Source organism: Loxodonta africana, chromosome 3 (assembly GCF_030014295.1).
Source record: "Loxodonta africana isolate mLoxAfr1 chromosome 3, mLoxAfr1.hap2, whole genome shotgun sequence".
NCBI lineage: Eukaryota > Metazoa > Chordata > Mammalia > Proboscidea > Elephantidae > Loxodonta > Loxodonta africana.
The window spans coordinates 158744371-158769083 of record NC_087344.1 but is presented as its reverse complement, the minus strand read 5'-3'; the positions used below and the strand labels follow the sequence as shown (position 1 = coordinate 158769083).

The 24713-nt window shown below is 47.1% G+C and overlaps 1 protein-coding gene across 1 annotated transcript in view; it reads right to left on the bottom strand.

Moving 5' to 3' along the window:
- Window positions 1-1162: 1162 nt before the first annotated feature.
- Window positions 1163-24713, bottom strand: part of IGSF3 (immunoglobulin superfamily member 3) — a 123671-nt gene continuing 100120 nt past the window's right edge. The window contains exons 7-10 of the mRNA XM_010589600.3: window positions 18142-18552; window positions 12145-12552; window positions 6556-7020; window positions 1163-4474 (exon numbers count right to left, since the gene is read on the bottom strand). Coding sequence (XP_010587902.1) covers window positions 4224-4474; window positions 6556-7020; window positions 12145-12552; window positions 18142-18552 — 1535 coding nt within the window. The 3' untranslated portion in view covers window positions 1163-4223. The remainder of the gene's footprint in view (window positions 4475-6555; window positions 7021-12144; window positions 12553-18141; window positions 18553-24713) is intronic.

Here is a 24713-nt window from a genome sequence, read left to right as displayed (position 1 = left end):
GAAAGGCTTGAATTTAAAAAGAAGGAACACCTCCTTCCGCTTTTTCCACCCTCTAGTTCCTTTTGCATGTTCTTCTGTGAATTTTAGAGAATTACAGATGGTTTCTGACTAATCACATAGCATAGCTGTGACTTTAAGCATTCTGTTATTCTTTTGCACTCACGGACATGGTGAATGCCTCCTAACCATCCCAGCATTTGAGCCATGGAGGGACCAGGGACTGGTATGCTGTGCAGTCTCACAGGAGAGGAACACACAGCTCCTGCTCTGGCCCCCATCCTGGACAATGTTGCTGAATATGCCACAGTCAGGGCAGCCTTACACAGTTGGAGGAAGATGGTGTGGTCTTGCTGCAAAGGCCCTTGGTGGTCAAGGAGAAGGCTGTCCCATGTTCCTGCTCTCCTTCACCAGTCCTCTCCTCCACCTCCCCACACCCCCCAGAAAAACAAATAAACAAAAAACAACTGGTGATTACAAGGTCTACATTCTGAACCTGGCCATCACGCCTCCAGGTGTGTTGTGCACTGCGCAATGCTAGGGGCGGAATAGGGGGGTCCCTGGGTGGCACTAACAGTTAAGCGCGCAACTACTAGCCAAAAGAGTGGCAGTTTGAACCCTCCCAGAGGCACCTTGGAAGGGAAGACAGGCCTGGTGATCTACCTCTGAAAGGTCCCAGCCTTGAAAACCCTATGGAGCAGTTCTACTCTGCACACATGGGGTCACTATGAGTCACAACTGACCCGACAGCAACTGACTCCAACAACAAAGGGGCAGCAAGGCCTTCACAGTCAGCAGGGTGGTTGCTGTTAGCTGCCTTCCAGTCAGCTCCGAATCATGGAGACCGTACGTGTAACAGAACAAACGGTGCGTGGTTCTGCACCATGATCCTTGGTATGTTCCATCAGAACAACCATGCATATTCAGTATGATCCATTTTCAGCAGATGGCAGTACAGTGTCATGAGGACGGAGTGTTTTTTATAATTTGTACAAAGGCACCATTTAGGCTGGGGATGCATCAGGCGTGATCATAAAGGCTGTGATTCACGAACCTTAAGCTGAGCAGGCCAGTGCCAAGGACAGGACTCCAGGCTCCGGGGCACAGCTCCTAAGAGGGCAGTGCTGATTACTGAGGGAGGGGAAAGAAGGACAACACACTCCAGTAAATGTAAACAGCCGTATTTTCAACATAATTTACTACAGGTCTCTGAAGTGTATGTAAAACATTTTAGTGCAACTTCTTACAAATAGTTTTCCTTTAAAAAAACAAAAATGAACCAAATCAACAGCTCTCTACATCATGCATGTTTAACTTTCTTCTCCTATCTCCTTGTTTTTCTTCAACCCTTAACGCAGAGATACCATTGTTTGAAAAGAATATGAAAACTTTTTACAGAAACACCCTGGTGAAAGAGGATGTGGTCATATCCATGTCTTAGAATGGGCCTGGCACAGTGTAGTTTTTCTAAATGCAAAACATCGTAGACGTAGGTAAGTCAAGAGCGTGTTCAGCAGTTTTCCTCTCCTGGCTCCAGAGAACTAAAGCTCCGGTAGGCAACTGCGATGAAGTCGTGCAGCCACTGGAGGGCACCATTACTATCCATCTGACACTCCATTTCCATTCAAATGGCCAAAGAAAGAAGGTCCTGGGATTTTTCATAGAAAGCTGAAAAAGCTCAATTTTTGATGCAGTCTCCCCAGTCCAATAGAAAATACACAGAAAACAACAATTACTAAAATACTGGCTTCGGTTTCTTTTTTCCTTTCAAATTTTCTGCAACTGCTTCACGTAATTACGTGCGACAACTCCTTATCTACAACTGTGAACCAACACAAATGCAAATCTTATTTACGTTTCCCAGCTCCATCCAGCCCTCTGGCATCTTTCTATTCAGACAAAGGAACAGTACATCATCTTCTCTCCCTGACTCAGTCTGAAAACGAGGAGTCAGCTCTTTCTCACTGGAAGCCCACACCCCTGAAATGAAGAAATAGGGTAAAAACTGCTCTCTTCCCTCACGACTGAGCCGCTTCTGTACCTCAAACATGTTGATGCAGCATAATAAATGAGAACGAGCGTGGTAGGCACCAGCGGGATTAAGGTGGTGGTGCCCACTCCTTGTCTCACAGCAGAGTACTGGAGAAACTGGAAGAAAAAGAAACAGGGCTACATAAGCCTGTCGGAAAATGCTGGCTAAGCAATTCCCTGGTGCTCCCTCAGCTGTGGCTCACCCAAGCCTGCAGTGAGCACCCCAAGCACCTGCACGCCTTCAGACTCCTAATAAGGATCAGAGGAGTCCTGGTGGCACGCATGGTTAACGCTGGGCTGCTAAGTGAAAGGTTGGCGGTTCAAACCCACCCAGCAGCTGCATGAGACAAAGACCTGGTATCTCCTCTCGTAAAGATCTCACCATAGAAAACTCCATGGGACAGTTCTACTGTCACAGGGGGTTGCTTTGAGCCGGAATCGACTCAACAGCACCCAACAAAAACAAAAAGGATCAGGGCCCACATGGCTGGGGGAGTCCCACAGCTTCCCCTGGAGCCTGTTCAGTTCCAGAATCCCTGGTGGCTTTTTCCAAATTGGGAGCCATCATGGGATTCATGCACATTCACAAAGGAAGGGAGAGTGCACTGTTGGCCAGCAAAATGTGGGAAAATAAGAGCATAAAACATTGCAATGGGGTGAACAGTGGATATTGCTCCCAAGTAGCCAAGCACCTTGTCCAGTAGTGTAAGATAACAGGGTGGCACCTGGCCCCTGCTGGGCTTAAGGGGCACTGAAATTAAAAAGCCACCATAACAATGAACCACCAAGTAACCTAAAACCACACACAAGATCCAAGAAAGGGAAAGAAAAAAACCCACAGACAACGCCACGTGATCACTTTCTGTGAAGAGGCAGTAAGCCGAAATGATTACCGAGGGACTGAGTCTGGACCCTCCCCTACTCTGATATTCTTATGGCAGTAAGACATGGGAAGAGACAAGTGATGAATAAGGAAGATGTTAATATTTTTGAGGAAAACCTAACTGGAAGGAGGAAGCAAAACCTAGTCTTCGTACCTCCAGGGAGGTCGTTATTTCTCCCCACTCTCCAATGCCAGGCCCTGGATAGCCCCCTCCCAGCTCACCATCACGCTTTTCCCCAGACTGCGCTGTGGCCACCCCAGTGCCCTCCTTTGGGTGTATACGTGGCTGCTTCAGCCCCTTGTGCTCAGCTCAGCACTGTCCCACTTCCGGCTAACTGGATACTTCCCTTACGAGTTTGGCAAAGCACCTGAAGACAAAGCCCACCTTCCCAGTTATCCGTGAATGACTGCCCTTGCAGAACCACTCAAACCAACAGCAGCTTTCTTTTCTAATCACTGGCTTTGATCAATCTGAAAGTCAGTAGCTGCCAAAAACAGCCCTCAGCCCACTTTAGCTTGAAAGTGTGTGCTGTCTGGTACTTTTGACTTGTTCTCTGAGAAAGTTTTCTTATTTTCCTTGACAGATAGGCTGGCCGGCACCATCTACTCCTAATGGGGTTATGCAGGATTTCGCCTGTATACACACAGTTCTTTGAAGCAAAAATTCAATGGTTTCATCTTGACTACAAAGTGGTTCCAACAACTCTGGCTGAGGGAAAAGATAAAATACAAATTGGGCCCATGTGACACACAATTTCAAGTCTTGTTACGAAAAGTAAAAAATGTTTGGGTGTGTTTTGATCCATGGGTGGCATTTTCAAGTGTGCAAAAACAAAATGTCTTAGAAGCAATTCTTTGTCGCTATGAAGTTCATCCTTCCTTTTGCAATTGGTTGTATATAAGAGATTGTCCATAGCCTTACGAAATCCAAAAGGGGTAAACCAAAGGGCTTTAAAAAAAGAGTACATTACAAAGAATAAGAACCCCTGTAACATCTAGCTGAGAATACTATATAAATCCATGAGTAGACGTGGCACCTGGAGCTACTCACTACGTTACCAAAAACAAAAACAAGAAACCTATAACGGCAACACCACGGTATTTGCGCGCAAATAGCTAACCAACCAAGACTGCCGGCTGAAGGCAGCCTGTCTCTGTGACTGATCGGGAACTTTTAAAACTTCTCCAATCTGACCATTCTCTGCAAGGACACTCCAGAGTTTGGCTGCTGCCAACTGTCCAATCACAGAGAAAGAGGCAGCGAGGGAGAGCCCCAGCTCCTCTGTGGCCAACGTTCGTTGGGGCTTCCTCCTTAGTCTATGGCTCCTGGGTGGATACTGAGCACAGGCGGCTCCAGGCAGGTGGGGGAGTAGTTGAGGTGCGGTTCTTTAATCCACAGCAGGGGCACCCCATTCTTCCCATCAGAGTTCTTGCTGGAGTTCCGGCTCTTGAAGCGCACCAGCAGGATGGTGATGATAAGGATGCCGAAGATGGGGAAGGGGTAGAAGAAAATGAAGTAGAAGAGTGCATCATTGGAGCAGATCATGGACTGGAGGGTGGAACCTGAAAAGGACCATGAGGGAGACAAGACAATGAGGACTGAGACACTGGATGGTCAGCCTCTGTTCCTGAATAACTTGCCCAACCCAATGGAGGCCACTTGCAGAGTTCCTACACCTGCCCTCCCTGTCCTACTACCACTAATGGCAGGGAAGTTACACTTCTTATTCTCACACCATCCCCTCTTCTAGTTCAAACACAGTTGGGAGCTCAAACAAAAGCAATGCTTCCGTTTTCCATTGGGATCCATTACTACTGCTTGGAAAGCCATATAGTAACAACTAGCTCACTGATTGTGAACTCAACTGCATCTACGATGGTAAAGAAGCTGACTCCAGTTCAGTCTGTACCTCCTGCGTGGTTAGATTCTGTGTCCCCTCGAACTCAGCTCCGCTACAAACGTCCTTCTCTGAGAAAATTACACGTACCATCTCCCCCAGCTTCTGAGAGCCGCCTTACCGGAAATGATGCTTTCTTGATTAATGTTCTCAATTAAAATGTCACTATTGACCATTTTCATGTATCCACAGTGTGTCTGTGGCTGCACAGAGCATGGTGTTACTTATACCTAGATACGGAGGAGAAAGAAACGAGGTATCTAAAGACCAGACTTCGGCAGATGCCCAGCCTGGGGGAACCTATGTTTTTCTCTGTAAAATAAGGCTGATGATGGTCTCTATGCTCTGTTAAGCTTAATAAATATAGACAGCCACAATGGGCAGATAAAATGTGACCTAAACATCTTCCCTTTAATTTTTTTACAGTATGTTATTCAGTAGTTTGTTAGTTGCCCTGTGTGTATGGATTAGATTTTACTTGCTTTCCCTCTTACTATATAGCTATTGTTCATCAGAATTTTTAAGAAAACTTAACAGCCACTTACACTTAGTAGGTTTCTGATATATATGAAATTGCTAATAGTCAACCACATCTAACCTACAAAAACTCAACTTCTTCTAGTCGAATACAATGTAAACTGAAGGAGATCAAGGAAAAGAAACTTTGACAAAACTCAAACCATGATTATTGGGTAAAATGTTTGGAGCTCTTCTAAAAGAAGTTGAAAGTTGTAGCAAAAAAAAAAAAATTATTTAAAAGAAGCTGAAAATTCTAGCAAAAAAATTATTTCTACGTTATGGGCTAATTTTATTATAACAAGCACCATTTTTCAGTCCGATATATTCCACATTCTGACAGACGGCCAACTAAAAGCGTGCCTTGTTAGAAGAGATCAGTCAAGCCAGCAAGTGCTTCCTCCAGTCTCTGTTCACCATCAAAGTCCCTGAGTATGATGAAAACTCTGAGTTCTGGGTCATTCTGTAGCCACGGTGGATGGCGAGCTGGACTATAGCTACGCTCATTGCAGCTCTTCTGTAACATTACTGACCTTCTAGGATGATCTTGGAGCCACCAGGGCACAGTGGGTAAGAGCTCGGCTGCTAACCAAAAGGTCGGCAGTTTGAATCCACCACCCGCTCCTTGGAAACCCTATGGGGCAGTTCTACTCTGTCCTATAGGGTCGCTATGAGTCAGAACTCGACAGCAACAGGGTTTAGGATGGCCTTCCCAATGACCATGCAAAACCCATCGAAACCCCCGAGTCATGCTCTGAAACAAACAAACAAAAAAAAACATGGGGCAAAATGTCCTAGGAGTTTGAAAGAGTGACAGTGGGGTATTAGGGTTTCATTTCTTTCTTTTTATGAGTCTGAAACACTTGTTAATTTACTAAAGAGAAACAAGGTTCCATATCCTACAGAGTAACAAAGTACTATCTAACACTGTGCCTGTATGATGAAGTCGTACCAAAATGGAATCTGGAAGAACATCAAGTTTATTACAAAGATTACATGATATATTATAATTTTCACTCCTATCCCTATTTTTTGCATGGCTAATTAAGGGTCTATCATATGAACTGACCACTGGTATATCAAATCCTACCACAGTTCAAATCCTACTAATAAATACCCACAATAGTTCAGAAAACTGCTTATTAACCCAGAGTCAAGCTCTGAATTTATCTCCCAGACGTACATAGAATCAACAATGACATCTCTTCTCCATAAATGGGGAAAACTCACTTGTGTCCAGGACACGGATGCCGATGGGGGCCGACTCCTCCTCTGTCAGCCGGTACCACTCTTTCTGCGGGCTGGGTAGCCACTCCTCCACGCGGCAGGAGTAGTTGCCTGTGTCGCGGGGGCTGGCCTGCAGCACCGTGAGCCGGTAGAGCAGGGGTGAGAGCCTCTGGAAGCGAAGCCTGCCCTCCCAGGGGCCGCCCTCTGGGCCAAAGACAGCATCTGGGCCCACGCTCAGCAGGGCCGTCCGCTCTGCTGGGTCCTCCTCTTCCTCCTCACCCTCTTCCTCCTCTTCTTGCAAACCAGGGCTACCCCTTTGCCCTGCAGCTTTAGTCCTCAGGGAATACCAGGCCACAGCAAAGTGCGAGTCCTGGCTTGAGCGAGAGACAATGCTGCAGTCCAGCTGGAAGGCTGCCTTCTCTGCCACTGTGGTGTTGGGGACCACTGTATCCACCTGCAGGGCGGCATCTGGGGAAGGAGGAGGGACACAGAAGGGTGAAGAGGCTGCTTAAGTTCTTTTCTCAACACAACCTAAATGTGAGTTGGAATCAAATCGACGGCACTGGGTTCTGGGTTATGCACCTATGGAAAAGAATATGGCTCAGTGGTGGTTTAGTGGTAGACTTCTCACCTTCCATGTGGGAGACCTGGGTTTGATTCTCGGCCAACGCACCTTATGCACAGCCACTGCCTGTCTGTCAGTGGAGGCTTGCATGTTGCTATGATGCTGAACAGGTTTCAAGCAGAGCTTCCAGACTTAGAAGGCCTGACAAACTACTTCTGAAAATCAGCTGATGAAAACCCGATGGAAGTGGTCTGATCTACAGCTGATCATGGCGATGGCAAAGGACAGGGAAGTGTTTCATTTCCTTGTCCCTGTCCCCATGAGCTGGGGGCCGATTCAATGACAGCGAACAACTACAGCAACATGGAAAAGAATGAGCCTGCACTATGTGCAGAGATGTGGAAGGAGACTCAAGAAAATTGGTTAAGGTATAGAACACTTCACTCTATGCTATCGCTGTATGCAGAAAAAAACATTATTTTATTCATGCACACATATCTGTCATATTTCCGTAGAGTATCTGTGGAAGAACATACAAGAAGCTGCTACAGTGGGATGGAGACCTCAAATTCTCATAAAAAGACCAGACTTAATGGTCTGAGACTAGAAGGACCCCAGAGATCATGGTCCCCAGACCTTCTCTTAGCCCAAGACAGGCACCATTCTCAAAGCCAACTCTTCAGACGGGGATTGGACTGGACTATAAGATAGAAAATAATACTGGTGAGGAGTGAGCCTCTTGGCTCAAGTAGACACATGAGGCTATGTGGGCAGCTCCTGTCTGGAGGTGGGATGAGAAGGTACAAGGGGACAGAAGCTGGCTGAATGGACACAGGAATACAGGGTGGAGAGGAGAGCGCTGTCTCATTAGGGGGAGAGCAAGTAGGAGTACATAGCAAGATGCATATAAATTTTTGTATGAGGGACTTGATTTCTAAACTTTCACTTAAAGTGCAATAAAAATTAGAAAGAAAGCTGGTAATGTGGCTGCTTATGGGGATCTGAGGAGGGAGGGACAGTTATTTTTACTGTAAGCCCTTTGACAGTATTTGAATAACTGTGTACACAGATCGCTGTGCAAGCCACAGTGAACGCCAAGGAGATGCATACTCTCTCCAGGGACCTAAGCCAAATGACAAGCAGTGAACCTGGACAGGGGCCTTACTCAGAGCATGTACCTCTCAGGTGGATGCATCATGGGCCTCATTTGACAGAGTCCTCCTGACATAGGTGGGAGAAAGAACAGCCACTGACAGGTAGTCATCCATCAGTCATCTCACACAGACACCAGATAGGCTACAATCTCTTCCTTTCTCTTTCTTTCCTGCTTACTCTCTCTCTCTCTCGTTCTTTTGCTCTCTCTCTCTTTTTTGCTCACTGATGTAGGTTATAAACAAATAATTCACTCCCTAGCTCCTAAAAGGCCTCCCTTTGGCTCTGTTCATAAAACCTTCCCAGAAGATGCCAACGTAACATCGACAAAAGTAGAGATACCAAGTCAAAGTCCACTTGGATGAAGACCAAATAGCATTTCCTAAGCACTGTCCTGGGTTTCTGGTGAATTGGCTTAATGTTGCTCCCAGGTGAACACAAGCTGGAGTTCCCACTGCTTTTGTGTGGCTCTGCCAAGCCCCTCCGTGTCTCCCACGGCCCATCTGGCATCTCAGTGTGCACCGGAATCTCGGTTTAGTAACCAGCTGCAGGCAGCGGGCAGAGCATCAGCCTGACTCTCACAGGGAGGAGAATACGCTAGAGGGCGAGGACAGCAGGATGGGGAATCAGTTCACAGGTGACCCAAACTCCCCCAGTCATGGCTGATCTTTCCACAGGGCATGGCTGATATGTCACCACCAAAGCCATGAGAGAGCTATATGAAGGACTGGGGGCGGTCTAGGGTGCTTTTTGTCCTCCAGAGTCTAAATCAGTGTCCCAGAGCTGTTGGCGACTGGCTAATGTGTCAGAGGAGTGGCTCTGGGTAATGTGATGAGATGGAACCTATCATGGTGAGGTGGCAAGATGGTCAGAGATCTCATCAGACACTTGGTTCCCCTAGAAGGGCCCCTCTCCCATCTACTCTCTCCCTTTGCCTTCTTCTTGTCTGCCTGCTTACAGTTTGTCCCTGACCCCTACAAGTGCCACATCTGTGTTCCTGACTCAATCCAAGTTTTTTGAATGAAATGAATTTCTACCTTCCCACAACCTCCCTCGCCCTCAACACACCTCTTTACCAACTTGCTTCCTGTTCCCTTCTTGAACAGGCAACCCTCCTACCTGTTCATCCTTTAACACCCTTTCCTTTCCCAAGAATGAGTCACAAGAAAGGAGTTTGTTTACCTCTCTCCTACACATTACTGAACAGTTCCCACAGTTATTTCCTTGACCACTGATTCCTGGTCTGGGTGTGATGAATGTGGTTTTCCCTCTTCCCCAGTTGTCTGAGTGAAACACAGCTACCAGTCTACTCAGTTACAACCTCACTGAAGGAAGGAGCCCTACATCTTATGTTTTATACCATAGTAAACGGCTGACCCTATTCAACAGAATGTGATTATCTTCTTAACGTAACTCTTGGAATTATATTATTTCAAGTCTTCCCTATATTCCTTGAAAGTACATCCTTGAAAGTACATCCAAAAAATGAGTATTATACAACCAAGAAAAAAAAATTCTCTGCCGTCGAGTCAATCCTAACTCATAGCGACCCTACAGGACAGAGGGGAACTGCCCCACAGGGTTTATAAGGCTGTAATCTTTACAGAATCAGACTGCTACATCTTTCTCCACCTAGTGGTTCAAGCTTCCAACCTTTCCGTTAGCAGCCGAGCGCTTAACCATTGCACCACCAGGGCTCCTTCCCTGGTAAAAATGGGGGTTATGAAATGCTTTTAATGACATGGGAAAATGCTCACAAAAGGCTGAATGGGAAAAAAAAATCACATAAAAGTGAGATTCTAACTTAGACAGACAAGCACAGAGACTATGAATACATAAGGCAAAGATCAAAGAATAGACATCAAATTATTAACAGTGGATATTTGTAGTTGGTGAGATTATAGATGATTTTTCTTTTCAATACTACACTTTCCAAACATTTTATAACTAGCACGATCAACTTATATAATCAGAAAATAAGGAAGGGAGGGAAGGAGAACAAAAGGGTGGGCTGACAGACAGACAGACAGATGGTTGGTCCAGACAAGCTCACCTGGCTGAACACGAGACAGTCAGACATTCAGGTTTAAGGGCTACAATGGGAGTTCATGGTGCAGCAGAAAGGAAATTTGGGTGACCACGCCCATCTGCTCTTATTAGCTTCGCTAGTAAAAGAGGACAGCAACGTCTACCACTCAGGTTGTTACAAGGGCTGAGCATGAAGCTCCCAAGTGTGGCTGGGAATCAGCTGGCACTCAGTGAATGTCTGTCTCCTCCCACTCCACCTGGGGCCCTCAGAATGGTGATCTGGAAAATGGGTGGGAGTTGGGTGAGGAGGCTGGGTTGCCGTATCTCTGTAATTTTACCTTTAGTGGGAGGAAGCAGCAGTTTCTAGGCAAGGAAGAAAGAAAGAAAAAAAAAGCCCTGGGTATGTTCTTTGTTCAGCCCATGGGAAATATGAGTAACTCAAGTAGAGGTGATTTCCCCTCCAATTCAGGTGAGACCCAGGCGAGGGAGAGTGCACGGTCTGAGCTGCACCAGCACGGCCCCTTTCCTGTAATAAAGGGCATATTCTCCTCACGGCAGTGTGTTCCCTGACATGGTACAACTGCAAAGCTCTAGTGCTCCACCAACAAAACGAGCTGCTCTACTCAAACGTGAAACATCACGAAAATTCTCACGGTACCAAAGACAACAAATTTGAACATCAGGATGCTCAGGAAAAACAGAGTTCATACTGATGTAGGTCACAAATTCATTTATGCTCAATGTCCTTCGAGAGACCGTTGACTTTTGACTGTTACGGATGAATGATGTTGTGATTCTCTGAAGGACGGACGCGGGACTCCTGCATATACACCTTGGCTTTTCACTGTGTCTTCACGTGCATAGCTGCGATTAGACACAGTAATTACGTGCAGTTAGGCGTGTTAGCAACAAACAATGAAGAAAAGCAAAGGGCCACAGAGAACAGTCATTAGCATCAGTAACAATTATTAGGACGTGAGAGTGAAGGCTTCAGATGATTCTTTTTCTTCTATTGAAAGCATGCGAATCAGTTCTTTTCCCCTGAAAATCCACAATTAATAAAGCTTAATTTTTTGAAGCACATGGCTATTGTTTCAGGATTCTTGTTATATCTACCACATGTCCAAATTGGGATGTATTGTTTAAAAATAAAATGTACTATGCTCTGGAATAATTCATTGCCAGATTTTTCTCTAGTTAAACAGTCACCTTAGGCCAAAACCAGATGTGCACTTTTCCATTCACAAGAAAATAAAATAGAGAGAGACCATTTTGAATACAAATGTATAACGTCAATGCTCATAGAATCAACTGCACATAACTTATTAACGCCACCACCAGGTGCTGTCAAGCTGATCCCGACTCGTGTTATCTTGCATGTGTTACAACAGAACTCTGCTCCACAGGGTTTTCAATGGCTGATTTTTTCAAATCGCCAGGGCCTTCTTCTGAGGTGCTTCTGGGTAGGCTTGAACCTCCAACCCTCTTGGTTAGCAGCCAAGTGCATTAATTGTGCTACCCAACCCATTAAAACCCATTGCCATCAAATCAATTCCGACTCATGGTGACCCTATAGGAGAGAGGAGAACTGCCCCACAGGGTTTCCAAGGCTGTAAATATTTACAGAAGCAGACTGCCACATCTTTCTCCCAAAGAGCTGCTGGTGGGTTGGAATCTCCAACCTATCAGTTAGCAGCCAAGCACTTAACCACTGCGCCACTAGGGCTCCTTCTGTACCACCCAGGGACTATTAACTAATAAACAGTCGTTTTATCCAGAGCATAAAATATTACACTTAAAGTGGAAACACTGCAGGGGACGGAGGCTTGGGGAACAGTAACCCTCACCTGGTCGCATTACTGTGACAGCTGTCTGCCCAGAAGTGTCCTCTGCTCGTTTATACCACATGCCGCTGGGGCTAGACAGCCACTCCTCCACGCGGCAGTTGTACGTCCCGCTGTCCTGCACTGCCACGTTCTGGATGAAGAGCCGGTACACGCCCAAGGAAGGGCTTTCCAAGTGCAGCCGCCCCTTCAGGTTGTTCTTGGCTGCCTGTTCTCCATAGTGGAAGGTGGCTTCACGGCTCAGGCGAGCGACTGTCTCCTGCTCTGGTTGGTTGGGTTTCCACACAAACCACTCCACCACGAGCTGGGAGGCTGTGCTGGTGCGGTTCAAGACTGTGCACTCTAGCTGCACCTGCTGGGTCTCCAGCACAGACAGGTTGCCCTGGGCTTGGCTGAGCTTCAGGCGGCTGTCTGGAAGAGCAAGGAAAGAGATGTCAGCGACAGGAAGACAGTAACCCATGCACACACATCCTTTCTAAGTGCAAGTAAACTGGTGCTACGGATAAGCAGGTACCTTCCAAATACAGAGGGACAGCAGCCTAGGCTCAACCAACAGAAACATTTCCCAGGTGCACCACCCTAAAACATTCTGAGTTGCTTGATCATGTGTCTGGAATGCTTAGGTTTCAAGGACTTAGATGTTATGGTGACAGCTGTCCCCATTTCACAAGCCGCCTCTGTTCAGATGCTGAGAGGACTACAAGCATGAGCTGTGTGTGACTGCACATCCAAATGACAGCAGGCCCTGAGGCGTGTGGCTGACTGGTGGGGGTGGCCCCGGTGGAGGGGAGGTGGACGTGAGGTGGTGGGGGCATGGTGAGAACTACTCTCAAGACTAAGAGTCAACTTTTCAAACTGACCAGATGACGGCTAGAATGTGCACAAAAGAACTGCAGAGGAAACCCAGTTTAACATGCTCAGAAGTAGGCCCTGAGAATTACAGTTCTTACTTTCCTTTAAAAACAAACAAACAAGCCATGCTGGCTCCCTCAGGGTGGGAACAAAACTGATGAAAGACTGACACTGAAGAAAGTGGATGGTCTGAAAACTCAGCCAAACAGATTCTCCTTCAGCTAAAAAATGCCATTGATGATGGCATATTGGTAATTTCGTAAAAGGCCCCTAATGAGACTATTTGGACCAGAAGGATGGAAAAGCTATGGAGTTGTAAATGCATAGAGGAGCCTCGGGAAAGACACAGCCCTGAGTGACATTTGAGGGGGCCGGGGGCACTCTCTTTCACTTTTTAACTTTCTACGCTTCAATACTGTCTGTATGTTTTACAATCCATATGATTACCTTTGTAATTAAAAGGTCTAAGAAAAAAAAAACAGAAAATACAGTTTAAATAACCAATTTCCCTCAAATGCATCATGTTGTTATTGTGTGCCGTGCCGTCACGTGGATTACAACTCATAGCGACCCTACAGGACAGAGTGCAACTGCCCTGGAGGGTTTCCAAGGAGTGGCTGGTGGATTTGAACTGCTGGTCTTTTTGTTAGTAGCTGAGCTCTTAACCACCATACCACCAGGGCTCCAAAATCAATCAGTCAATCAATCTCTCTCTCTCTCTCTATCTCTCTAATGTATATAGCTGGACTCAGAGAGGAGGTAAAGTGAGGGAGGTAGAGAGGGAGGTGGGGGGGAGGGAGAGGGGAGGGGGATGATGTTACCTCTGGTTATCTCTGGGGTAAAAAGTTACTTTCTTCTCTGTTTTTTTGTATTTTCCAAAAACTCTTATATAGGAAAAAAAAGAGGGGGGGGGGCTTAACGTATGGAAAAAAAAAACCCCAAAAATTCCAAAACAAAAAATACACAAACCGAAACTCTCAACTAAAAATGAGAAATGTGTTGTCTGAATCAGTGTCCTGTGAGTTTTCTGTTGAGAGTGTTAATACTTACCACAAACAGAGATTTCACTAAACGTGTTTTGACAAGCATCTTTTAACAGTCTTTTTGTGTTGTTCCGGTTAGCTTAATGTAAGACTATAGATGAAGAAATCCCCTTGATAAATTTAAGAATCCACCAAGGTCTCTGGGTGGTGCAAATGGTTTGCTCCGGGCTACTAACCTGAAAGTTGACAGTTTAAACCTACCCAGTGGCCCCATGGAAAAAAGCCCTGGAAATCTGCTAATTCTGTGAAAATTACAGCCAAGAAAGCCCTATGGAGCAGTTGTACTCTGTAACACACGGGGTTGCTAGGAGTCGGAATCGACTTCACAGCAATGGGTTTGGTTTTTCGTTTTTTTTTTTTTAGGAATCTATTCGTTTTGGCACAAATGAGGAAAGGGAAAGGACAAGAGATGACTAATGAGGAACAACAGGGGTGGAGGGCATCATTTTCTTCCGGGAGAGAAAATAATTGGAAACGAAAACAGAGAGGAAGAACAGGAACCAAAAAGAACACTTGTGGGTATAATGACAACCTTCAGTTTCTAAAAGCTCCAAGGACTTGCCGCAAGTCAGGATTGGCCACTGGAAATGGCCACAGGAACCACTGGAGACCAGAGCTTCCTTTGTGGTGCACCGGCAGAAGGCTTCGCACAAACGTCACCTGAGAACCCTTGCGCTGGGGTGGGTTTAGAAACATGGCATTCCCGGAAAAAGCAGGGGAGCAGGCCCACTGCACTCAGCATGGGCCAGGCCACACATGGAGGGCCGTGTCTGGCTTCATCTGATTTCTGAATGAATATTTATTGAGGCCTCCTGAGAGACAAGAAGTGAGGATACACGCGCGCGCACGCGCGCGCACACACACACAAAACCCAAACCCGTTGCCATCAGGTCAACTCCGACTCACAGCGGCCCTACAGAACAGAGTAGAACTGCCCTACAGGGTTTCCAAGGGCCGGCTTGTAGATTCGAACTGCTGACCTTTTGGTTAGCAGCTGAGCTCTTAACCACTGCGCCACCAGGGCTCCAGTGAGGATACAGTGGTGAAGACAACAAAGTCCCCGTACTCACTCATGGAGCTTAAATTCTAGTGGAAAAGACCAACAGGAAAAACGAATGAATAAATATACAAATCTAATACCAAGTAGTGATACGCAGATGGGAAAAGGGGATATAGGGTGCTGTTGGTGTCGGGTGCCATCGAGTTGATTCTGACTCACAGCGACCCTATATAATCCTGCCCCATAGAGTTTTCTAGGCTGTAATCTTCGCAGGAGCAGATCACCAGGTCTTTTCTCCCTTGGAGCTAACTACCAGTGCATTCATCTTTCTGTTAGTAGCCAAATTCTTAACTATTGCACCACTAGGACCCCTTACATGGTGACTAGTGAGTATTTCAGTTAAGATGATCAAGAAACACCTCTCAAAGGAAGAGCAAAATAAATGAGGACCTCTGATCAACATGTTCTAGAGTGAGGGAACAGCAAGTACAAAGGTCCTAGGGTGTTCAAGGTGTGGTGCAATGATTTACTTAATATGGTCCTTCTAGACATAGTCTTTGTGACTCAGTGAGAGGCACTATGCAAATAAGGTATATGGAACCTGTGATGGTTGGGTTTGTGTGTCGGTTTAGCTGGACCATGATTCCCAGTATTGTGTGGAGTACTGTGTGGCCATCCTCCATTTTGTGATCTGATGTAATTATCCTATTTATCTTCCATTTCATGTGTTATAAATCCTAACTTCTTTGTGTCAATGAGACAGAATTAGTATGGGGTGTTCTTGGAGCCTCGCAGGAGGACATGACTCAAGTCCCACCCTTACTCAAGTCAGGCCCTTTCCTGGGGTGTGGCCTGCATCCATTGCATATGTGTGGGTGCTCTGGTGGGGCTCTCTCTGCATCTGAGTCCCGTGTCTGGTTTGTCACTATTTGACCTCTGGTTCTGGGCCCTGAGCCAGCGGCCTGCCATCTGACCTGCTGATTCCAGGATTCACCAGCTTCCGCAGCCCCATGAGCCAGTAGCCTGTCACCTGGCCTGCCGATTTGGGTTCGTCAGTCCCTGGGGCCATATGAGTCAGGAAAAATTTGTACTTGACCCATGGATTTGGAACTTGCTAGCCTCCACAACCACGTGGAGCCATTTCCTTGATACGGTTCATGATTTCTGAGAGACAGTGCAGTGAATTACCAAACCTAAAGATGAGATGTAGACTACCGAGGGGAGGAGGAATAGTTGGTGTCAGAGATGAAGGAACGGGACAGCAATTTGGAAAAGTTGGACATCTGGGACATCTTTAACCTCTGCCTCGTAGGAACCACCTTTGTCCTGATCCTTATGAAAGAATTTATTCATTAGAAGGAAAGCAACCATTTATCCATTCATTCAACCATGATCTTTCAAGGATGCCATGCCAGCAGCTGAAGACTCAAGTGCTTGTGGTGTCACAGCACAGTGGAGAAAGAACACAAGCAGACAATTCTGCAACTGTGTTTTATAAGGACCCCTAGTGATATGGGGGAAGTCAGGAAGAGCTTCTTGGAGATGATGCTGGGGGACATCTAGTATATATGGGGAAGGGGTGAAGACAGGTGAGCCAGGTAGGGGAGAAGCAGCAGGAGAGGTACCTTCCAGGCAGAGTGGACAATGTAAGCAAAGGAGATGGGACTTGGATGGTCACACAGTGCCCCCACGGTCAACTGGAAGGGCAGGCAGTGACAACAACAAAGCATAGGGCCTGCAAGAGTGAAGACAGGACACTTAAGGCTGCGTTATGCAAGGAGATGCTAAAAGAACTGAGCTCTTTAAGAAGGAGAAAGGGCGAGAGACAGGCACATAGCACCCTTTACATATTAGAAAGGAGATGACCTAAACTTATCTTGGGATGGTCCGGGGCACATCTAAAACCTGAGAGGGAAATTACAGGGACGTGAGCACTTTTCACATAAGGGGTGTCTTAGGCTGGGTTCTCTAGAAAAGCAAAACCAGTAAAGTGTATAAATATATATATAGATAGATTTATATCAAGGAAATGGCTCATGCAGTTGTAGAAGCTAGAACATCCTAAATTCGTGGGTCAGGATACACGTCCTGATTCACGTAGCTGCAGGGGCTGGTGAACCCAAGATCGGCAGGTCAAAGAGCAGGGCTCTTTCTCACAGGCTGCAAAGATTGACGAATCCCAAGACTGGCAGGCAAGATGGCAGGTAAGCTGCTAGCTCAAGTCCCAAGAATCGGAGGTCAGACAAATAGGAGCCAGATGTAGGATCCAGAACAAGCAAAAAACCCCAGGCCTTGCCAGAAAGTCCATTTATATTCAATGCAGTCCACAGGCCCAAGAACACTCCCTTTCAACTGATTGACTACTCACAGCATATCCCATCATAGGGGTGATCACATACCAAATCTAAACAGGGAAGTGATCACAACAGTATATGACTACCAAAACACTGCAAATCATGGCCCAGCCAACACACAGTCTTCACCATCACAAGGGGGAGCTATCAACAATGAGGGCTTCACAAAAGTGGAACTAAGGCCTCTGGGGTTGTAAGTTCCTCCTTCCCTGGAATGTCCTGGCAAAGGATGGGTGCTATCTTTCAGACAGCAGAGTAAGGGCTGCACCCACGGGGATCTCAGAGGGCACTGGAGAGGTGATTCAGTTTGGGGAGACAGGAAGGGCTTGCCCTTACTGGGGATGGGAGATAAGGAAGAAGGCGGAAGCAGAGACAGAAAGCTCCTAGACAAGAATCATGGGTGTGGAGCTGAGCTGGTGCCAGCCTGAGGACCAGGGCGCAAACTGGAAACCCAGGAGACTCAAGAGCTGCTGCTGGTCCTGCTTTGCTGCATCTTGCTGACCACAGCTGCCCTCTCAGGCCTCCTTCTTGGAGAAGATGCTGGACATAGGAGCAGAGTCCAGGATGCTCGTGAGTTTGCCGCCAGCATCAGGACCAAGCCCAGGTAAAGTGGAAAGACCCATAGTGCGCTAGGATGATGGTGCATGTACCTGCATCCACATGCAGTGTAGACCTTACAAAGCCCGCCTGGCCCTTGGCAGTCTCTGCACCAAACCCCCTGGCCCATGATGGCTGCACCCTCAGTTCTTACCTGGCTGCTTCACCGTGACTTCTGTGCGCCCGGAAACCTCCTCCGCTAGCTTGTACCAGGCATAGTTGGGGCTCAGCAGCCACTCCTCCACGTGGCAGTAGTAGCTGCCGCTGTCACTAACCTCAGCTCTCTGGACAGTGAGACTGAACAGGCCCCCGGACACATGCCTCTCGAACTGGAGCCGCCCGCGCAGGCCCTCCTCCTCGGCGTAGGTGCCGTACTCAAAGGCAGAGTTGTGCGTGGTTTTCAGGATGAGCTTGCCGTCGGCGTCCGAGGGCTTGTGTACATACCAGAGCACGGCAAAGTGGGAGTTCTGGCTGGTCTGGGACTTGACGGAGCAGTTCAGCTGAATGGGCCTGTTCTCCACCAGGGTGAGGGTCCGCTTAGACTTGCTCACCTGCAGCTTTGTCACTAAGAAGTAAAGTGGGAAACTCAGCAGACGGACTGCACACTCCTGGACATGTGGCCCTTCCCAAGCCCCACCTCCAGACTCTTGAGCCTGGTTCTGCCCAGCACAATCTGAGAGGGCTTAACACTAACAGGTTTCCTCCGAAACATGCCTCGGGGTGAGGTGAGCAGCAGGGAGCTGTTTTTACTCCGAGCATCCCTCCTCTGTCTCCTGCTGCACCCCAGCTGAGGCCCTCACCTTTCCTCCCCTATTTCCTGCCCACTGTCTCTGCCACCACATGGCCTACAGGTAACACAGCTAAAACACAAACCTGACCCGCATCATTTTCCTGCTTAAAAATGTTTAATGGCTCCCAAAAGCCTAGAGAATATACAGAAAGATATTCCTTTTCATAGTACAAAGTCCCCCTAGGATCTGGACCTCAAACAACTCTCTACACTCATTTCCCATGACTCCCTTCTCTACCCACCCCCATGACGTTTCTCCTTCAGACCTTGGTCCTCGCCTTTGCTGTCCTCTCTGCCATCTCCCCTCACCGCCCTTTCCCTCTATTCACCCTTTAGTCCCCACACCTTGCTCCCACCCCACTGGGCTCAAAGCTCCTGCCCTGTGTTTTCCTCAGCAGCCTCTATGTATCTTCATCTGCTCGCCAGGCTGTGGTCCTTACCTTTCTCTTCCACCCTGGACTGTAAGCTCCCCAAGGGTGGAGACCAAGATTTTTTCTAATTCAATCAGCCAATATTTACGAAGTGCCTCTTCTGTGCCCGACATGATGCTACGTGCAGGGGATACCATAACGAGTAAGACACACACCAGCCCGGGGCAGGGACGAGAAGGCAGGAGGGGACAGGAAAGCTGGTAATGGGGAACCCAAGGTCAAGAGGGGGAGGGTGTTGACATGCTGTAGGGTTTGCAACCAATGTCACAAAACAGTGTGTACATTAATTGTTTAATGAGAAACTAATTTGCTCAGTAAACCTTTATTTAAATAATAATTTTAAAATTATTTAAATTAATATTACTTTAAAAATAATTAAAAAAAAAGAGAATAAGACAAAGCACCAGCCCCAACGGAGCGTATTTCCTAGTAAACGTACTCTTACCACACCCTCTGAGCCTAGCACAGTGTTAAGGTGCTCGATCAATGTTTGCTGAAACATGTGCGTGAGTAGGTAAGTGAATGAGAGGATGAGTGACTGACAGAGGATTGAAGAAATATGTGGTGGTTGTTAGCTGCTACCAAGTTGGCTCCCAACTCATGGCAACCCCATGCACAAGGAAACAAAATGCTATCTGGACCTGTGCCATCCCCACGATCAGTTGTGGATCGGACCGTTTAAACTCACAGGTTTTCATTGGCTGCTTTTTGGAAGTAGATCATCAGGCCTTTTTTCCTAGTCTCTCTTAGTCTAGAAGCCAATGAAATCTGTTTAGCATCACAACACACAAGCCTCCACTGATAGATGGGTGGTGGTTTCACATTACGGCATTGGCCTGGAATTGAACCCGGGTCTCCTGCACTGAAGGTGAGAATTCTACCACTGAACCACCAAAGCCCCACTGGAGAAATATAGTAGTAGGTAACTAGGGGATGCTGGGGTGGAGTCCTAGGGGAAGTGAGAGGAAGAAGGCTGAGAAGATGACAAGCGATGGGACAAAACAGAGCCAACTCCAAAAATCTCCTCTTCCCCTGGCCATCCTGCTCCAGAAACAGAAGAGACGGCCACCTCAGGAGTGCTACCCTACCTGCTAAATAATGACTGTTCACTGCTAAGGTGGCAAGAAGCCAAGGTCTCATGAAATCTATCTTATGAAGATAATTTGAGATCTCACCCACTCCATCATTATCATACTTGGCTTTGCTTTCCCCTACGCACTCTCCTCCTTGCTGGTGGGGGGGGTAAAAAAAACAATTATAAATTCCTTTCAGGGAACTGATAGTAAAACTATCATTCCGTCTCCACTCCTCTCTTTACGCTTAGCTTTTCAGGCATGGGGATCGAGTCACTAGCCTGGGGTGAAAGAAACTCAGGCCAAGGAGCAGACTACACAGGGAGAGTACATGGGCTCCCCCACCCACCAGGCTGGTGCCCAGAGGGGAGGGGCAGGGCAGCTTAGCCTCCAGCGCCTCCTGCCCGGCAAGTTTGTGTTCTTAAGGCCAGGGCAGGACTTCAGGACGAAGAACTGCTCCAGACACTGGGCTGACCCGAATGGCTGGGACCCTGGGCCTCTTCTACCAGCCTTGGCTGGCTCACTTGGTGAGCTTGGTGTAGAAAGACAACAGTCAGGATTGAGTCCCACGTACCAAGTCAATCGGAACTTTTGAAAGCCACAGACTGTCACTTGACCCCGCTGGAAACACATGACAAGTGTTTCGAATGGCTGAGAGGAGTTAGCAGACTAAAGTGTGGCAGGTCCAGATACTTAACACTGTTACAGCCAAAGCAGCTCGGAAGGACTCCTCTCCTGGTGGTAAATCAGGCAGTATTCTCTTACTCCAAGAATGCTGAGTTCACATGCCTACAAAACCCACTGCTGCCCAGTCGGTTCTTGCTCATAGCAACCTTATAGGCAGAGGAGAACTGCCCCATAGAGTTTCTAAGGCTGTAATCTTTACAGAAGCAGACTGCCACATCTTCTCCCATGGAGTGGCTGGTGGGTTTGAACTGCCAACCTTATGGTTAGCAGCTGAGCACTTAACCACTGCACGCACCAGGGCTCCTTCACATGCCTACGGACCTTCTCAAACCATCGAGAACACACCAAGCATCCATTTGTGAAGAATCCCATGTCCCAGGGCCCCACCCTCCTGGTCTCATCTCTTTTGTTCACAAGCCCAGTCTTCTGCCTTCCTCCCTCAAAAGCAGAAAGCCCTTCAGAGCACACTCAGAATCCAGGGCAGGGTTTAGCATGAGCCTCCTAAGCTCTGGAAACCAGATTCCCATTAGCTTGCCAGGCGACTTTTCCGATCAGATTCCTGTAATACTTGAAACAACCAGCTCCCTTTCATTCCTTTCCAACCCAATTCACCGGCATGCAAATGATATCTGTATCAGTGCAAACAACACCACCTGAATTATCTGGTTCTTGGCCAAAAAAAAATTGGGTTGTTCGGGGTAGAGTAGAAAGGGCTTTAAAATGTATTATTAATTGGGGCCAGATTATTTTTTGCAACTGTTACTAAGGAAACCTCAATTGCTATAGTAACTGCATATGTTAAACTGGAATCCTATGACTCAACTTCAATTCAGTCACATGGTCTGAGAGCAAAAATCCAAGGAAGAGGAATGTTTCAAAGCGCTTCCATTTTTTTTTTCTTTCCATGTCAAAATATTGTGAAGTGTTGAGTAGCTTGAAAAAGGCATTTTTGGAATTTAGAACATGTCTGATAGGTGGACAAGGGGTCAGTTCCTATTCTAGCTCTGAATTTTCTCCCACATCTCAAGGGCAGGGAGGACCTGTCGAGAAGCCCAAGGGAAACCAGAGCCTCCTCCTCTAATTAGGAAGCACTTAGAGGCTTCTGCCACAATACTGCTCTGGGCAGTGTCACCTTCCTCCTTAGAAAGAGGACAACCCAGCCCCCTTAGTGACCATAGATGTTTTCATCTGTAAAATGAGAACGCTAGTAGTGTCTATCTCATAGGAGTGTTGGAAAGATCAAAGGTCATAATCTACAGAAAATGTTTATAGCACAGAGTCTGGCATATAGTGAACGCTCAATACAGTCTAGCTATTCCCATTCCCTTTTGGTTTCTGTGTCCTGTCCCAAGTTCAAGGCTCACCATTAGATGGCGAACTGTACAGTAAGTAGCCATCTGGCTACTAAAAGTGCTGTCTATGGAAAAGCAGCAGGGCACCACCTGGGAGCTCGTTAGAAAGGCAGACTCTCACACCCCACCCCAGACCTAGAGAATGAGAATCTGCATTTCAACGAGATCCCCAGGTGATCTGTGTGCATTAAGGCCTGAGAAGTCCTGTGCTTGGCTGGGTGATTGAATGGATATCAACGGCAATAAACACAGAGTGAACGAAAAGACGCTAGGGACTGAGACTTGGCTAATCCCCAACAGTGAAATCACCAAGAGGAGGAAAGAATCCAAGGAGAGGCAGGAATAAAGGTGAAGAGAGGCTTCTGGGGGATGCCCTACCTTCAAGAGGAGGCTTGGGCTCAGGCCAGCGAGTGCCTTCTTGCACCTTGGGACACCTAGAGCTGAGGCTGCGCCCTGGCTGAGGGTGTGGCCCTTCCTCCCTGGGCCTCTGATCAAAACATGGAAGAGTTTTTCTAAAAATAATACATTGCTGTGTTTTCGGTGAAGTTTACACAGCAGTTTAGATTCGTATCCAACAATTTCTACACAAAGTTGTTCGCTGACACTGGTTACATTCTTCACAACATTCTCATGAACATTCTCATTATTTCCACTCTGGTTGTTCCATTTCTGTCAACGTAGTCTTCCTGCCCCCTTATATTCGCATCTTTGTTGTAAAGTAATTGCTGACTGTCTGGTATTTAGCCCTGGTGGGGTAGTGGTTAAGAGTTCAGCTGCTAACCAAAAAGGCTGGCATTTCAAATCCAGCAGCCACTCCTTGGAAACCCTATGGGGCAATTCTGCTCTGTCCTATAGGGTCACTATGAGTTGGAATTGACTCAATGGCAATGGCCCTTGGTCTTATATAGGTGATTTTTTTTTTTAATTGTGCTTTAGATGAAGGTTTACAGAGCAAATTAATTTCTCATTAAACAATTAATACACATATTATTTTGTGACGTTGGTTGCTAACCCCAGGACATATCAACACTCTCCCCTTCTCAAACTTTGGTTCCCTTTTACCAGCTTTCCTCTCCCCTCCTGCCTTCTTGTCCTTGCCCCTGGATAGGAGGAGAGTGAAATGGTACCCCAGGCAGAGGGGCAGGTGAGCAAAATCAAGGTTGTCTCTGTGTCATCTTTCAGGGAAAAGCAAGAGTTCAGGTGTGGTGAATGAAGTTAAGATGATTAGCTTTAGCCAGCTTGCGAAGGGCCTGGAGTTTGCACTTGATCCTGACCACCAGTGACTCTCAGGGTGTGATCCGTGGCTCGCAGCATCAGTGCCACCTGGGCATTTGTTAGGGGCTAGTGAAACAGAAATGCTGCAGGTGGGGCCCAGTAACCTACATTTCACAAGCCCTCCGGGTAAGCCTGAGGCACTTTGAAGCTTGGGAAACCACTGGCGTGAGGCCACTGGTAACTCTGGGGACAACAGTTCTGTTAGTGGTGAAAGCAGAAACCAGAGGGTAGAAGTGAGGAGGGGTAGTGGCAGTGAGAGAGTACAGAGAGGGAATCAAACCAAATCCACTGCCATGGAGTCCATTCCAACTCACGGCGACAACTGCAGGGTAGAGCAGAACTGCCCCATAAGGTTTTCAAAGCCCTAAATCTTTACGGAAGCATACTGCCACATCTTTCTCCCAAGGAGCAGCTGGTAGGTTTGAACTGCTGACCTTTTGGTTAGCAGCTGAGCACTTGACCACTACACCACCAGGGGTCCTTAGAGGGAGAGAAACAAGACATTATTCTTCATTTAAGATAAACCAGTTGTCATGAAGTCAATTTCAACTCATGGAGACTCCATGTGTGACAGAGTAGAACTGTGCTCTGTAGAGTTTTCAATGGCTGGGGTTTTGGAAATAGATTGTCAGGTCTTTCTTTCGAGATGCCTCTGAGTGGAGTCCAACTGCCAACCTCTGGTTAGCAGCTGAGTGCATTAATCATTTGCACCAATTAAAGATACAGTAAAACCTGCAAAACCCAGAACCTGTGTAAGGCAGAAACCTGTCAGAGAAGGAAAACGCAAATATTTTCCACTAAAACGAGCAACAGAAATGTGGTAAGACTGCACTCTGTCAAAGGCAGAAAAACAAGGCAGTCTTGTCGAGTTCTGGCTCTCACCAGATCCACTGTTTATGACAAAGATGTTGGGGGGGGGGGCGGCCTGTGGCTTGGACAGGAGAGATTTTTTAAATCGAAGGAAGCAGGTAAGGCAAGAGACTGCGAAAGGATGTAAGAAACTGCCGATGAAGGCCTCCCCATTCTCCGGGAGGAGGTGCAATGGCACCAGCCAGTCAGCCAGTTACTACACTGTGGAATCTCTGCAGCCTTAACATTCTTTGGCTCCCTGCTCGCCT